Source organism: Podarcis raffonei, chromosome 8 (genome assembly GCF_027172205.1).
Source record: "Podarcis raffonei isolate rPodRaf1 chromosome 8, rPodRaf1.pri, whole genome shotgun sequence".
Classification (NCBI taxonomy): domain Eukaryota; kingdom Metazoa; phylum Chordata; class Lepidosauria; order Squamata; family Lacertidae; genus Podarcis; species Podarcis raffonei.
In genome coordinates, this window is record NC_070609.1 from 57,769,882 (window position 1) to 57,787,869 (window position 17,988).

Sequence of the window (17,988 nt, forward strand, 5' to 3'; positions counted from 1 at the left end):
CATCACTATCGTGTTTTTAGGCACCAAGCAAAAACTTTCTGATTTACCCAGGCTTACGGTTTTTAACTGGGAGGGTAGTTAGTTACGTCATTGGCTTCTGTTGTTTTATTTTTACTGTCTAAGATGTTTTGAGAGGCCTGAGTGCAGAAAGTGTAAATAATAAAAATAAGAATGCAATATTGTTAAATCCTTTTTAGTATGTGTGTTTTATTTGCTTGTAAACTACTTCAAGAGTTTTTAGTGGGAAGTGCTATACAGATATAAGAAACATAACCTAAACTTGTCTCCTGGAGATGCCAGGGATTGAATTTGCGACCTTCTGCATGCAAATGTAGAGGTATGCCATGATGTCTGAAATTGATGCAAGTGGACTGCCCTTAGATCTTTCGATGAAGGGAGGTATATAAATCAAATAAATCAAAGGTTCATCTAGGTCAGCATTCTTTTCCACATAGAGGGACAACCATTTGCCCCCAGGAAGCACAGCAATAATTCTCCCCTTGTTGTGGATTGAGGGCCCGACCCCTGCTATGTGAAATAAACACACAAGGACACGTGATATAAGGTTAATGGGCAAGAAAAGGCTACAACTTTATTGATTACAGCAGTGAAAAGGTATTGGCTTAGGCATTGGATGACTATAGGAGGTGGGTTTATTCACCAGTAGGTGGAGCCTGTTGATGCTAATCCAACTATAGGCTCACCCCTGATGTCACCGAGGGTCGTGCCATGGCCTCCTGCCAAGCAGGCATCGGACGGAATACACGACCGCCAGATTCCTTTAACGGAATAACCCACGGTAGATAGCATAGGCGATGGCCACACCTAGCCCTTGACACACATGAATCCAATGCCTAACCTACCCACCAATACCACAAAAGTTGTGACGATTGCTACGAGGTAGGCGAAAAAACCAAAAAGCCTAATGCCAAATGGAAAAATTCCTACCAGGCCCCCCAGACAACCGGGGCGACCAACCTAAGGTCCATAGCAAGGCCAAAAAATCTAGACCCTGAGCTAAATGAGCTAAATGGGAGTGGAGGGTGGGTGACTCGCTGCGGGACGACGACGACTGAGGAGGAGGCGGAGCTGGAGCCGCAGCATTAAGCTGCTAAACACGCCCCCCGGAGACACCTGGTTGGCTGCCTCCGGTGGGTGTGGGCGCCAGCCAGGTGAGGAGGGGCAGGGGCTAAGGCCCCCGGCCAGGGGCGGAGCTCGGGCTCCCGCCCACAACCACTCCCCTCTCTTCCAGGGAGGAGAGTCTTTGTAGCTCCCCAGGAACTGGCATTCTCATAGGCACATTGCCTATGATTTGGGGAGGGGGTGTCACATGTAGAGCCACTCGGAGGCACTGCCAGACTCCCCGTGCCCCCCCAATGTTGATATCTGAAGCCTGTTAAAGACTTAGCCTCTTAATCAAGATGTTTCTAGTCCCAGACCACTGAGTAATCACAATACAGTGGTACCTCGGGTTACAGACGCTTCAGGTTACAGATGCTTCAGGTTACAGACTCCACTAACCCAGAAGTAGTACCTCGGGTTTAGAACTTTGCTTCAGGATGAGAACAGAAATCGCGCGGTGGCAGCACAGCGGCAGCGGGAGGCCCCGTTAGCTAAAGTGGTACCTCAGGTTAAGAACAGTTTCAGGTGAAGAACAGACCTCCAGAATGAATTAAGTTCTTAACCCAAGGTACCACTGTAAATCTAAAGGGGAACCGTGAATAGACAATGCAAATTTATTTAAAACAATAAACAGAAAACACATCAGTGTTACACTTAATTTAAAACATGGAAACCTGAACATTTGGTTTCTGCAAACGTGATTTGCATTAATTCACACGGCAGAGTGGTGTTGTCAGACACCTTATATGGTGTGAAGGTTTATCCAGCAGTGCATTTGATTTTAATCAAAGAGTCCTTGTAACACGATCCAAAGTTGGGTTGAACCACTGGTAACATTGCCTTTCCTTGTTCCTCCCCAGTCCTGCAAATAATATCACATATGTTACATTTCCATTCAGCTTGCCTATCCGCATATTAGAATTCAGTCAGCTGTGGGATATCAGTGGCTTGAAACATTCAAACTCTTGTCCAGTGTTATAGAAGTTTTTCTGCCTGGTCATCTGTAAAACCATTAGAGCCATTAAAATACTTTTACTGTCAAGTGATAACTAAACATCCCTGAAGGAACTCCCTTTCCCTGTTGGCACCACAGCTCTAGGTAGAGAATCTGGTAAAGTCTGCACAGTCTTCAGCCAAGTAGCTTGATAATCAAAGAAAGAATTGGATCCACTGAAAATGCTGGTTGCACAAAGGTCCTAAGTGAGGTAAGGGCTACAATTTTCTAAATCTGGCTGAAGCCTGCATTTGGAAAATTAGGAAAATTACACTGTTGCCCACTCTCCTGGGTGGTGGTGGTAAGTGCATTAATTAACTAAGTACCGTATTTTTCGCCCTATAGGACACACTTTCCCCTCCAAAAATGAAGGGGAAATGTGTATGCATCCAATGGGGCGAATGCAGGCTTTCGCTGAAGCCTGGAGAGCGAGAGGGGTTGGTGCGCACCGACCCCTCTCGCTCTCCAGGCTTCGCGCAGGTCTCCGCAAGGCATGGGAGCCCGGCGCTGGCCCGGCGCAAGCCTCTCCGCAAGGCACAGAGTTGCCTGCATGCCAAAGCCTGGGCGCGCTGAGCTCAGTGCGCCCAGGCTTCGTGCAGCTCTCCGCAAGGTGCGGGAGCCCGGCGCTGGGCTCCCATGGCTTGCGGAGAGCTATGCGAAGCTCGAGCTTCCCCCGACCCCAGCCCCCAGAACAGGCAACTCTCCGCCGGGCTCCCACGGCTTGCGGAGAGTTCCCTGCATGCCGAAGCCTGGGCGCGCTGAGCTTAGTGCGCCCAGGCTTTGAGCTTCGCGCAGAACAGGAGAGTTGCCTGTTCTGGGGGCTGGGGTCGGGGGAAGCTCGGGCTTCCCCCACCCCGGCCCTGCGCCTGGGGAAAAAATAATAATTCCCCCCCTTTATTTCCCCCCCAAAAAACTAGGTGCGCCTTATGGAATGGTGCGTCCTATAGGGCGAAAAATATGGTATTTATAACCCTCACTCTCCCATTGAATATTTCAGTTGAGAGTAGGGAACAATGAAATAAAAACATATAAAAGGAAACAGAAAATTACAATATGCGAAAATTACAAAACAAGCCCTTAAATAACATAAATGAACAGCTCCATCATAAAGCAAGCAAAGCTGAACTGTGGCAAAGACAGCAATTCGATTTTCCCATTTGACCCAATATTTGGGTAGCGAAAACAGAACATCCAACTGACTCAAACAACCAAAGAGTCTTAGCAGCCGTTCATGTCTGTCTTTATTATGTTAGGAAAGCAGACCATGTCATATTCGGTGCATGGTCCTCATTGGTTCCTGCGTAGGTTTTCGTTCAGAGTCAACGTTAATCTGAAAGATAAATGTTGCACATATGTAACTTATATGACAATTTGGGCCAAATTGCTCTTATTAGATGAAGAAATGCATTTATGGGATTCATCCCTTCTGGAATTAGTTCCTCAGTGATGAAGATGAATGCACGCCAGCATGTAAAATGCACTGAGCATTAAGTTGCTAAATGACTGCTCTGTTTCGTGATTGATTATCGAGTTCCTTCGTAGAAGCTCCGTGACCTGCACATCTATCCTCAAGAAGGTTTGCATTCACAAACCTGCTTAGTGTTCTTCACCCACCCTCCTAATTAAACCTTTATTGAATTTCCTTCCCCTTTTTCATACTTGCTGATGCTAGCCTGTGGTTGATGACAAAGGCCTTCCACCAATCACATGGTTCCTCTGTTTTCAAATAGTCCCACTCTGCAGGATTAGCCACTTTTAATGACTTTAATCTCCTTTTGGAGAAGCGATTCCCACCCCCACCCCCCTTATTCTGCTTCATTCCTTTGATTGCATTAATGTGGAATCATTATTCCATTGGAAAAGAAACCTCATCTGAATTTAACAGTATCACTCTTACTGGTGCATGGTGTGGGGGAAAGTGGATAGAGATATTTTTTTTCTCCCTATACCAGAATTGGGAGTCACCCAATGAATCTGAATGTTGGAAGATTCAGGACAGACAAAAGGAAGTACTTCTTCACACAGTGCAGTGTTAAACTGTGGAACTCACTCCCACAATACGTTGTGATGGCCACCAACAAACTTGGGCGACTTTAAAAGAGGATCAGAGGATCAGACAAATTAATGGAGGATAAGGTTATCAGTGGCTATGTTCTACCTCGGTACCAGTTACCAGGATTCATAAGTGGAGAGAGGCATTGTTGCACTTCCTATAGGCACCTGGTTGGCACTGTGAGAACAGGTTGGTAAAGAACAAGATGGGCTTTTGTTCTGATCCAGCAAGGCTTTTCTCATGTCCCTCCTTGCAATATACTAGGCCAGCTACAACACTCTTCAATACATATCTCACTCCTAATTCAAAGTGCTGTTGTTGACCTTTTAAAGCCATGGCTGAGAATCTGTGACTAAAGGGTTGCATGTGGCCTTCTGGACTGTGGGCCGACTCACATTTGTCTGGACCTTTCCATTGGAAATCTGGCCCTACCCACCCACCCTAGTGTGCAACTTCAAAGGGAGTTTTTCTATTGGCAGAAAAATGGTACCCTACCCCTATTTTAAAGCCCTCCATGGCTGAGGACCAAGGGCTGCTTGTTTCCATGTGTGCTTACCTGTTAGGTATTTACACCTTTTTAGGTATGGTGGGTGGCTACCAGGAACAGGGGCGCCTTGATCACGGTACACTAATTCTCTTTCTAGACAGGCTCACCAGGTGCATTGCGGTGTTTGGGTGTTAGGCAAAGACCTCTTTATTTCCCTAAGCTTATTAGTAGTTTGAATGCTGTTTTCAAAATGTCTTTTGCTTTTTTTTTTTTAAGATAGTTATTAAAAATTTTCCATTGTAATACATTAAAAAATCAAAAAACAAAAAACAAAAAAGTTTAAAAACACATAGAATTCACAATCCTTATTTTCAATAACATATTTCCCTGACTTCCCCACACCTCCCCCTCTTGTATTCCAATTCAAATTGTTGGTTCAACAAGTTCTTATCCCTAATTTTTAACCTTTTTATATTTAGTTCATTTTAAAAAACCAATTTTGCCTTATAAACATCAATAGTGATACATCAGTGCTTATTCTTAAAACCTTTTTCTAAAGTCGGCCTAAATTCCCTTCCACGATTTCCTCAATTCTCAGACAGATAACAAAAGTAAAAACAAAACAGATTATAATTATACACCCTTTGGATTCCTAAACTCCACCCCCCCTTTCCCGGTTTCAATCCCCAACAAACGTCCATCAATCAATCTACTATCAGCCTGGAGATCTCAGGTCCGAGGCTCTTAATTCTCTCTCAGTTCCTGTCTGCCGGTTTTTTTGATAGTCCTTGGTATGTCTTTTGCTTTTTGTGTTTACTGCTTTGTTCAATATTTTGTACTCTTCAGTGTATCTTGTATTTTTTTAAATGTAGACCTCCCTGGCTATTTTATTTGAAGGAGGGTATAGAAATACAGTCATACCGCGGGTTGAAGTAGCTTTGGGACAAGTATTTTCAGGTTGTGTGCTGCAGTGACCTGGAAGTAATGGAGCATGTTACTTCCAGGTTTTGCTGCTTACGCATGCGCAGATGGTCAAAATGATGTCACACGCATGCACAGAAGCAGCAAATCGCAACCCGCAGATGTGGGTTGCATTCGCTTCTGGATGCGAACGGGGCTCCGGAACGGATCCCGTCCACATCCAGAGGTACCACTGTACCTGTTATAGGTACTCCTACCAGCACCTTCCATTATCAATATTAATTAATAATTAATGGTAATACAACACCCATATAAAAACATAATCAAACATTAAAAACTTCCCGATACAACATGGCCAATCATCAGGGATAGTGGCTGTTAAATTCTGGAAGACAACAGGCTGTTCTAGATCACTGATATTCAACTGGTTGGTTGGAGACTCTTAAGTGACATAAAGCAGATTGTACACTGCCATTTTTGTTACTTTCCTTGTTTAAGATGTTCTTTAAGGATACAGCAGGAGGAAAAAGAAATTAATAGTGGGTTCTGTAGTTGAAGGTTGGTGTTAAAGGTGTGCCCAAGTCTGAAAGCATTGCAAACAGCTGGCCTTGACTGGAAACATGGTGCAGATGGAATGCAAGGGGATCTTGCCACCAATTTTTTACACTGGGCTCTTATTCATTTAAAGACTGGATTGGAGGCCAATCTATTCCCGAGTAATTCCTAAAAGAACACAACCATGTCAGAAGATTCTGTTGCTTTGCTAGCCACCTGCGTTGGCTCTGAGCCACGGTGACTGAACCCCAACTCTCCCAAGATTTAGTTTCCTCAGTGGCCAGCTCCTTGCAGGTCGCAGTCCTTGGCACACTTTCCTGGGAGTGAACCCCATAGGACTTATTTCTGAGTAAACGTGCATAAAATTGCTCTGGCAGACTCATGGCTGCTTTAAAGCAATCGCTGTGTTTTAAGAGCAAGGCATTTTAAAGTGTTTTGCAAATGTACAGCCCTAAGTTCTTGCCGTTCTTGTATTTTTAAGCAATGGCTCGATGGACTCCTGTTGTTCTAATAATATTACGGTGGAGTAATATTTTAAAAATACGGAAACACATTGAGAGCCAATTCGCCATTTGTTGCCCTAGTTTAAAAGCCCCCTTGTGCCTCCCTGGTCCCCCCTCCCCCCGTTTGCCTGCATCCCCCTTGAGGAGCCCAGCTGGCATGAGCTGGGAATTAGTGTGTGCAGCGGTTTGCTGGTCCTTCCCTGCTGAATGTAATCCAGGGAGCAAGCAGCCAGCTGAATCCTTCCAGTCAGAAGAGCCCATTAATTCAAGTCCTTGGGGGGGGGGGGAGAGGCAGCCTCCCCCTTTCTTGCTTGGTGAGAAAGGCCCCCTGTGATTGTAGCTGGCGTGAGAGCGAGACAGAGGCTGTCCAGGGCAAGGCTTAAAGCTTGCTCATTATGGGAAGTGCCGTTGATTTACAATCTGCAGAGTTAGGTTTAATTTCTCATCTGCACAAGGTATGATCGTAGGCTGAGGGTGGGGGTGGAGGTAGGTAATGAATTTCAAAAGTAAATTTTTTTTAAAAAATCTATTGAACACTTACCAGATCTTTCTATGGCGTGTGTGCAAGAGAGCACACCTTATTCTTAATTTGCTTCATAAAAAAACAAAAACCCCAAGCCAAGCCATGTTATACAGCTTTTTGATGGAGCTATGCCAAAAGCAGTTTACAATAGGTACTGGCGGTAAAAAGGAATAGAGTGAAAAGGAGGTAAGGCGGACTAAAATGCAACATTTTTTTTTTTTTTTTGCAATAAAGTTGGAAAAAGATTAGATTAATGTTAAGTGTAAGCCCAAGGTTTAGGTAATAGGGCTAGGTCTTAATCTTCAGCAAGGACCAAAGATGGCAGACAAGGGCAGTAGTTGGCGGGCCTGTCATACCGAATGTGATTAGATTAATAAGAAATCCAGAGTAAACATATTTTAGTAAATATCTGAGGGGGTTGCACAGAACAGAAAGGGTCCTCAGATAATTAAGCATACGAGCTGTCTGAGAGAAAGGGGGAGGCTGCCTCTCCCCCCCCCCAAGGACTTGAATTAATGGGCTCTTCTGACTGGAAGGATTCATATGAACTATATGTTATCAGCCTTGCATTTCAACAGTAGCCTGGTAATCGTTGGTGATAAGGGATTTTGTGTATGGGCATCGAATCACATGTGGGTGCTTTGATCCTCTTCTGCACTCACGGTAGGTACTCTACAGGTTGCAGAGGAAAGAGAGAACCCTCTACCCCTCCTTTCCCAGCCCTCTGCAGGTGCATTTATTCATTTATTTATTTAACTGGCTAGTAACATTTATGAGAGAGAAGCATGGGGGACCCTGAAGTTGCCCATCCACAGCACCTGGATAACAGACTGAGTAGTCAGACAAGTCACCTGGTTTCAGTCTTCCTTGCTAAGGGGAGCTTTACTGTAGTTATTTTAAAACTACAAAGATGATTTCTAAATTTGCACCTGTGCACACACATTATTAGCATGCGCAAACCTTTTTATTGTACTGGGATTTTTGGTGAGGCCCAAGTAGCCATGCTTGAGGGCACAACCTTTTTCAAAAAAAAATTTCATCATTTAAAATGTTGCATTTTATGACTCACTCTGAAAGGGATGCCCTTAGTGGCCTCCCATCCCAGGGCTGACCAGGTCGAAACCTGCTTAGCTTCAGCAGTTCTGTGGCACTAGGTCCTTCCAGACTCTTCCTCAGACCCATTTGCAGAGGACTTTGGTGCACTCTTTGCATGGTAGAGGAGGGGCAACCTACTTGTAGAGGTAAGGGAGCTACTGACAGAGCAGAGTTCTGTTCAGCTCTCCAAAAAAGTTATGGACTAAGAACCAAGCAAAGTATACCAAGTGGCTGGAAAAGTTCAGTAGCACTGGGTCAACTACAAGTGGCTGAGTGTTAGCACTAAATTGGGGGGGCCTGTCAGTAGACGCTCACAGAGGGGTGGGGAAGGACCAGCAGCTGTTCCCATTCGTGTATGCATTTGTGGAAGACGTGAAAATGAAGAGTGATCAAAACAGCTGCAATGAATTTGTAGGGAAAAGCAGCTGTGTAAGAAAATCAATCCTTTATTCCTGGCGCTTTGAGTTGAATTGTGTGCGCGTGCAAGGGAAAAAAGATCTTTGCAAATCTGAAATTGGCAAAACCAATAGCTCAACCCCCACCTCCCCCCCCCACAATATGGTGGAGGTGCCCCCCTCCAAAGCCGTGGCACTGCCAGGCCCAGAGGCTCTGAGCTACGATGTGGAACTGCTTTCCCTTCCCTGCTGCCAACTAAGTATCTTCCGTCTTGCTGCAGAGTTGGCAGGCACACACATGGCATGAAATTGGCGCCGGAGCCAGGCTGACTCTGACTGCATGGAAGCACCTTTAGAGTTGGGTGCACAGTGCAGAATGCTGCCCACCCTGCATGACTAGCCCCGACAAGGGGGGGGGGTGCGCCTTTTGTTTTTAATTGGTGGTTTAAAAGCCACCTGACACCTTACCTTTTCCAGCCTCTGACCATTGATTTCAGTTTTGTTTCAGGTGCAAGTGGGCTTTGGGGAAATCCATCTTGTTTATGTCACAATACTATTGAATGATTCTCTCTCTCTGTGTGTGTGTGTTTGAGAGAGGGAGATTCTCTGGTTGTAACTGCTCCCGTGTAGCCTTTCCCATTTTGAGGCAGGGCCGGAATGGATTTTTTTTCCCAGGCCGTATTATTTGAAAACCGTTCCGACAAGTATGTGTTGAAAAATGCTCACGTACAAGCACTTAACGCAGCAGCTCTTAGAAATGTTTGTATCGCTCTGAGGCATGTTGCGCTTTGTTTTCTTGACTCGCTGTTTATTGCTTGGCAATACAGTAGACAGGTGTTAAACCTGCTTGGGGGACTTGCGAGGGGGGTGGAGGAAGGAGAAATTGCTTAACATTAATAACAGATGCTCTGTATTTGGCATATTTGTTTATTTTACTTTAAAAAGAATAGATTTGTGCAGCAGACTTAATCTGCATTTTCTCTTTTGCTCCAACATCCTGTTAAGATTCAGGAGGCATTTGTGACGTGCGCTGGTTCTTTCAGTTTTGTTTTTGTTCTGCAATTGAATCTTTCCCTCTTCTGCTTTCTTCCTCTCTCTTTTAAACGCTGTAGTAGCAGAAGGGCCATAGTGTTGTTGAACGGCTTTGTCCCTATTTTCACAGATGCACTGGGAATTGTTTTTAATCTCCTTTCTGCTTTCCCATTACAGATGGCGATGACGACCCACAACTCTCCTGGGTGGCTTCATCTCCCTCCAGCAAAGACGTTGCATCACCCACTCAGATGATAGGAGATGGGTGTGATCTCGGCATCGGGGAGGAGGAAGGGGGGACCGGCCTGCCGTATCCCTGTCAGTTTTGCGATAAGTCCTTCATTCGCCTGAGCTACCTTAAAAGGCACGAGCAGATCCACAGCGACAAGCTACCTTTCAAATGCACCTACTGCAGCCGGCTTTTCAAGCACAAGAGGAGCAGGGACCGGCACATCAAGCTGCACACAGGGGACAAGAAGTACCACTGCCACGAGTGCGAAGCGGCCTTCTCTCGCAGCGACCACCTCAAGATCCACTTGAAGACACACAGCTCCAGCAAGCCCTTCAAGTGCACGGTCTGCAAGCGGGGCTTCTCCTCCACCAGCTCCCTGCAGAGCCACATGCAGGCCCACAAGAAGAACAAGGAGCACCTGGCTAAGAGCGAGAAGGACGGCAAGAAGGACGACTTCATGTGCGACTACTGCGAGGAGACCTTCAGCCAGACCGAGGAGCTGGAGAAGCACGTCATGACGCGCCACCCGCAGCTCTCCGAGAAGGCCGACCTGCAGTGCATCCATTGCCCTGAGGTGTTTGCCGACGAGAACTCCCTGCTATCCCACATCCACCAAGCCCACGCCAACAAGAAACACAAGTGCCCCATGTGCCCAGAGCAGTTCTCTTCGGTGGAGGAGGTCTATTGCCACTTGGATAGCCACCGGCAGCCTGATTCCAGCAACCACAGCATCAGCCCCGACCCTGTCTTGGGCAGCGTGGCCTCCATGAGCAGCGCCACGCCGGATTCCAGCGCTTCGGTGGAGCGGGGCTCCACTCCCGACTCGACTCTGAAACCCTTGAGAGGGCAAAAGAAGATGAGGTCCCTGGAGAGAGAAGAGGGTCAGTCCTGGTCGAAAGTCTCCTACAGCTGCCCGTACTGCACCAAGCGCGATTTCAATAGCCTCGCTGTTTTGGAGATCCACCTGAAAACCATCCATGTGGACAAACCTCAGCAAAGCCACACGTGCCAGATTTGCCTTGAATCCATGCCCACGTTGTATAACCTGAACGAACACGTGAGGAAGGTGCATAAAAACCACGCATATCCCATGATGCAGTTCAGCAACATTTCGGCCTTCCACTGCAACTATTGTCCAGAGATGTTTGCGGACATCAACAGCCTGCAGGAACACATCCGTATCGCTCACTGCGGGCCAGGAGCCACAACTCAAGACGGCAACAATGCCTTCTTTTGCAACCAGTGCTCCATGGGCTTTCTGACCGAAGCCTCTCTGACTGAGCACATCCAGCAAACACACTGCAACATAGGAAACTCCAAATTGGATTCCCCTGTTGTTCAGCCATCACAGTCTTTTATGGAGGTATATTCCTGCCCGTATTGCACAAACTCGCCCATTTTTGGCTCTATTCTCAAGCTAACGAAACACATCAAAGAAAACCATAAGAACATTCCACTGGCACACAACAAAAAGTCCAAAGGTGAGCAGAGTCCAGTTTCTTCTGATGTTGAAGTGTCTTCCCCCAAAAGGCAGCGGCTTTCTGCCAGCGTCAATTCAGTTTCGAACGGCGAGTACCCGTGTAACCAGTGCGAACTGAAGTTCTCCAGCTTTGAAAGCTTCCAGACTCATTTGAAGTTGCATTTGGAGTTGTTATTAAGGAAGCAGTCGTGCCCTCAGTGCAAAGAAGACTTTGATTCCCAGGAATCTCTCCTGCAGCACCTCACTGTCCACTACATGACAACCTCAACTCATTATGTCTGCGAGAGCTGCGACAAGCAGTTTTCATCGGTGGACGATCTGCAGAAACATTTGCTGGATATGCATACTTTTGTGTTGTATCACTGCACCCTTTGCCAAGAGGTTTTTGACTCCAAGGTATCTATCCAAGTGCACCTGGCAGTGAAGCACAGCAATGAGAAAAAGATGTATCGGTGTACAGCCTGCAACTGGGATTTTCGGAAGGAGGTGGACCTCCAGATCCACGTGAAGCACAGTCACCTGGGCAACCCTGCAAAGTCTCACAAGTGCATCTTCTGTGGAGAGACGTTTAGCACCGAAGTGGAGCTGCAGTGCCACATCACGACCCACAGCAAAAAGTACAACTGCAAGTTCTGCAGCAAAGCCTTCCACGCCATCATCTTGCTTGAAAAACATTTGCGGGAGAAGCACTGTGTCTTTGATGCCAGTGCTGAGAATGGAACAGCCAATGGCACCGTGCCGGCTAGCAAGAAGGCAGAATCTGCCGATATCCAGAACATGTTGATGAAAAATCCAGACACTTCAAACAGCCACGAAGCTAGCGAGGATGACGTGGATGCTTCGGAGCCCATGTACGGCTGCGATATCTGTGGGGCGGCTTATACGATGGAGGTGCTTTTGCAGAACCACCGTCTGAGGGACCATAACATCAGGCCAGGGGAGGACGACTGTTCCAGGAAGAAAGCAGAGTTCATCAAAGGGAGCCACAAGTGCAACATCTGCTCAAGGACCTTTTTCTCGGAGAACGGCCTCCGGGAGCACATGCAGACCCACCGAGGCCCAGCAAAGCATTACATGTGCCCCATTTGCGGGGAACGCTTCCCGTCCCTCCTGACCCTGACGGAGCATAAAGTCACTCACAGCAAGAGCTTGGATACAGGGACGTGCCGGATCTGCAAAATGCCCCTGCAGAGCGAAGAGGAGTTCATTGAGCACTGCCAGATGCACCCCGACCTCAGAAACTCCCTCACCGGATTCCGCTGTGTTGTCTGCATGCAGACGGTCACCTCGACTCTCGAGCTGAAAATCCACGGAACATTCCATATGCAAAAATTGGCAGGGAACTCTGCGGCGTCTTCTCCCAACGGCCAGGCCTTGCAGAAATTCTACAAGTGTGCTCTTTGCTTGAAGGACTTCAGGAACAAGCAAGACTTGGTGAAGCTGGATGTTAATGGTCTGCCGTATGGCCTGTGTGCTGGGTGCATGACCAGGAGCACCAATGGACAGTCCATGGGCATGACCCCACCAGAAGTTAGCGAAAGACCTTGTGGTAGCCTGAGGTGCCCGGAGTGTAGTGTCAAATTTGAAAGTGCCGAAGACTTAGAAAGCCACCTTCAGTTGGACCACCGAGACCTGACGCCTGAGACCAGTGGCCAGAAGAAGGGTACCCAGACATCCCCTGTTCCCAGAGTAAGTACTGCCATGGGTTAGCTTTACTATAATGAATAATAGTAAGAAGAATAGATACTGACTTCAGAAACTCACATTGCACATAGGGCTCCAATGTGCACTTGAAGCTTCCATTCTCTTTAGTATTGAAAACTTCCTCTGTGTGTGTCTGGCTCTCCCTTGCTCAGGAGGGAATAAGGGAACCTCTGCTTATACAGGAGTTCCATGTGAGTGTTGGAACTCAGCAAACATTTGCTCTACCATAATTAACTACAAAGTATAGGTGATTTCCCCCCCAACTATAAAAAGATAACATTACATTATTGTTTTTAGAGAAAAATGGTATTCTTGGTTGTTGTTGTTGTTGTTTGCTTCAGAGTTATAGGGTTCTGCTGTCAAAGCTACCTCATTTAGCTACTGGTTCGTTCACAGAGTGGCAAGCACAGTTGTGGTCATAGTTAGGTTAGCAGTGTCATTATATCCATAAAAGACTCATGGTAAGCATCCTTCCTTTTAAAAGTAATTTTAGATGGCGTTCCAACTGCCCTGAGCAGGTTAGAAAGGTAGATAAAAGAATAAATAAATAAATTCGAGTTCCAAATTCGTCATTTCACTTAAACTCTCATATAAAAATTGATTGGGCACTACTTGGATACTGCTTCATACTGGCCATTCTGTCTGCGTTCCAACACTGAGGAGTGGGAAAGTGTGCCTCACAGGTGAGCGACTCCACAAATAAAAGTTTTGGCGGAGTGTGGAATGCACCTGCTCGTCTCTGCCCAAACTCCAGCGTGGATCATAGCAGCTAGAAATAGATTCCTAAAAGACCTCCTTGCACATGTCTGATTCAGAGCGTAGTGAAGTGACACCACTCTCAGAGGCCACTTCAGACGACAGAGAACCTGTGTGGTGCAATGGCTAGAGCATGGCTAGACTAAGACTCGGGAGACCAGGGTTCAAATCTCCATTCAGATATGAAGCTCACCAGGTGATCTTTGGACATTCATTCACTCTCAGCCTGACCTGTCTCAGGGTTATTGTGAGGCTAAAATGGGAGACGGACATACATTGTATGCTGCCTTGTTCTTCTTGGAGGAAAGGTGAGATATAAATGCAATACACATACATAATACAGATTCTAGGCCTTTTGCTACACTAGGCATGATCATGGCACACAAGGTGGCTTCCTAGAGCACTCCAGAGTATGCTAGTAGGCTTTGCATAGCCAGCAGGCAGTGAAAACACCACCCAGTTGCTGTGTGGACAGCATTTTTGGAAGGGGCCACAACCTACCCCTCATAGGATTGGGAATTTATGACTAATATGCTTTCCTCCATTGGTACGTTCATAGGCCAGCTCATAGACATGGCAACTTGCAAGGCTATATATGCCAGCAGTGGAAAATATATGCTGTGCATCTTTCCCTCTCCCTGCCCCCCATGCAGAAATTAATCCCCATGCCACTTTTTCTAACATTTGAAATGACTCAACAAGAAAAACTTGTTAACCTTTCTTCAGGCATTGGACAGGGGATTTTGTAGGACACTGTTGAGCATGGGCCTTGCACAGAGGAATGTGGCAGCTCAATGCCAGAAGAAGGTGCTGTAGCTCAGTGGTAGAACACATGCTTTGCATGCAGAAGGTCCCAGTTTCAGTCCTCGCCATTCCCAAGTAGGGCTGGAAAAGGTGGCTCTAAGATCCCAGTCAATGTAGATATCAATGTGTTAGATGGACCAGTAATTTGACTCCATATGAAGTTCGCTTTCTATGCTTTTTCTCCCATCTATTCAACCATGTCCTATAAAGGGAGACTGAAACATTCCTGACCTTAGGCTGGAAGTAGGCTATTATGGAGGTTTGATGGGGGAGGGCGAAAGCATCGACCACACATCTCTTTTTCTCTAGTGATTTCAGCAGCTGCAAAACACGCATCACAATGGTACCTTGTTGCCTGTTTCCCCACCTCTACAAACAGAAGCTAGTGGAATTCAGCAGAGGTGAGGGAATGTGCACCATGATGATCATCAAATCATAGAAGGGACCCTGAGTCCAACCCCCCTGCAATGCAGGAATCTCTACATGTGGTGCCCCATTCAGTTTGAAACCATGCTGCACCCTGCTTAGCTTTGCAAATGAGCTAGCAGTTTTACTGCTGCACCACTAGGAGGGGATATGCCATGCAAAACCGTTTCAGGTGTGTGCCTCTCCTCTACCCCCCTCCCAGCAAAGGGCTACTCAGTGCACCCTGTACCTTGGCACACCTTGGAACACCAGAAGACCTGGTGGTGGTGCAGCTGTTGGCACAGGCAGTTTTACTACAGTGGTCAGCAGAAAACCTACCCCTTTTAATGCTCTAACAATATAGCCTGTCCAAGTGCAACTTTGGGGCATTGTGGGAAGATCAGAAAGGTAGCTTCATTCTTTACCTGCTGGGCGAATCTGAGCCAAGGGGGTCTTGCCTCAAGCACAGATGGGCCCTTCTGGCATGATGATCAGCCATGCTGAGTGCTGCTGCCATGTCCTATATTTTGCAGTAGGAGATGTTTCCAGGGGGGAGAAGAAGAGAGGACACAGGGCTGGTGCTTTAAAAAAAAAATGCAGTCAGAACCCTCTATCATGCCACTCTCCAGCTTAATTACAAACCAGGATAAGAACCCTGCCCTCCTCCCTCAACAAAAGCTCCTATATTGCTTTGGGTAGTGGAAGAGGGGGAAAAACACCCAAAGTCCTTAGTTCAGTTAGGTAGGCACTTTATCTTTGAAGAACTTTCTTCAATATGTTGCATGTATTAAAAAGTGATTTTTTCCCCCGGGTTGCCTTTACACAAAACATTGATTAAGTAGCAGCTATTCCCAGACTACCTCATGATCAAACCAGCAGCTGCTTCCTTACATAAGTTTCTGCAGATAAGTCTGCCACTGGCATCTGTACTAATAGGATTCTTGGCTATTTCGGCACATCGGCAACCTTCTGAGAGAGCTTTTCATGTCTGCAGTTTGTGGCCTTTGGAAATAATTTCTTCAAACTACTATTTGTGGCTCGGAAGGCTGCTTGTTTCTGGGTTTCCCGAATAAAATCTGATGGACTAGCGAGGCTCGGCACTTTTTTCTCAGTTGACGGGCAAAGCAGCTGCACGTATAACATCCTTTGTGCCCCCCTCCCAAAACGTTTTTAATTACCTTTGATTCATCGCATAAAGCCCCCGACTCGCTTGGCGCTATTCGAAGCTCCTCCTCCCCCACTCCACGTGAGCCAGAAGTCCACCCGCCCTGCCCCTCTCTGCCCCGACGAAGCATCATCTTGTACGTGGCTGGGATAGAGCTGTTAAAAGTCTGTCTTGTAGATCTTGCTGATCTGCGACAATGTGTTGGGTTCAAAGGATTTCTCGGAGCTTGAAACAATCCGAGCGGAAGATTCTTTGCTTTGTTTCACTTGCTGCTTTAGCACTGCAACTACATACTCGCTCCCTTGGGGTCAAGCGAATCGGTGACTAGACCTGCCTCCAGCTGTGTTATACATCTAATTCTGCAGAGAATAAAATACGAAATGGAAACACCTCTCCCTTCAGCGTGCTGCCTCTTGAGAGTTCATCATCCAAAACTACTTATTAGCCCCATCGCCGCCTTTCTCCTCCTTGCTTCTTCATTGTGTTTCACACTCCTCTTGAAGAACAGCCCTATTCTTTTATGCCAGGCTAATTCTGATTTCGTATGGCTGTGCACACAGAGGCTAAAATGCTCCAGCCTCTCACTGTACTCACTCCCCCCCCTTCACCATTATCGTGAATGGAAATGGTTGCCGTCCTCCTTACTCCTACTTTTAACTCTGTCTCTTCAACAAAGCTTCTATACCTCCTCTTCCCTCAGGAGAGAATTTAAGTTCTTCAACAAAGTAAATGCTTTGAATCTTGCCCCAAGAGGGCAGATTTCTTTTGTAGAAGATAATGAAAAATCAGAATTCAGGCCTGCACCAAATTACACTTTACACAGGAGCCTGCGATTGGCATATATGCTAATGCCTCAGATCCACCATTCTACCTTCCTGTTAAACAATAACTATCCCGCGAACAGGCTGATGGATGCAAACCCACAATGCCCCTTGCCCTATTTATCTGCCCCCTTGGTGTTCTCTGTGGACTAAAATTGGACCTAAAATTGCTCTAGGTCTGGGTTCTGCCCTATATCCACAGGCACTGTCAACTTTGACATATGACAGGACATAAGCAAGACCCATCTCTCTGTGGAGGAGCCATGGCCCATGTGTAGAGTCCTCCCTTAGCGAGAACATTTGAATTTCAGTGAGGGGCCTCTGCCCCCAGCCTTTTTGCGATGCCCCTTCTTTTCAGAATGCTTCAGTTTTAAATGCCGGGGGGCATATTGCCCCCACTCTATTCACAGTCCTGGCCATGCCCCCCTGGTCTAAATTTCTCATCAGTCCTGTATGCACACCATACATTTAAAATACCCCTTGCAAAGAATCATAGAATTGTAGAGTTGGAAGGGGCCAAGAGGGTCATTTAGTCCAACCCCATGCAATAAAGGGGGTCTCAACTAAAGCATCCATGGCTGATGGCTATCCAATCTTCTTTTAAAAAAAAATATTCAAAATTAAAACAGAACATATTATCCAGAAACATATCATCTTTATCCCCCCCATTTTTCCTCCCTCCCCCACCCTCCCACACAAAACCCACCCACACACCCCCCCGGCTTCCCTCAGTTCCAGTCTTTGATTTCTCTGAGAATGCTGTTTTCTGCATGTTACAAAGTTGTATAGATCCTCAAACTATTTAGCTGATTATTATCAATAAAAAGTTTGTGATTGTTTATTCAAAGCCAGCCAAGGAGTCCAGTTCGCTTTTTTGCGTCTTCAAATACTTTGTAAAGGGTTCCCATTCATCTTTAAAGTCACAGTTATCCTTGTTCCGT

At 46.5% G+C, this 17,988-nt stretch overlaps 1 protein-coding gene across 4 annotated transcripts in view; it reads left to right on the top strand.

The window, feature by feature from the left end:
- Positions 1-17,988, top strand: part of ZNF423 (zinc finger protein 423) — a 306,120-nt gene that overhangs the window by 162,970 nt on the left and 125,162 nt on the right. For all 4 annotated transcript variants that reach the window (XM_053400192.1, XM_053400189.1, XM_053400190.1 and 1 more), the window contains one exon: positions 9,858-13,081. In XM_053400192.1, coding sequence (XP_053256167.1) covers positions 9,858-13,081 — 3,224 coding nt within the window. The remainder of the gene's footprint in view (positions 1-9,857; positions 13,082-17,988) is intronic.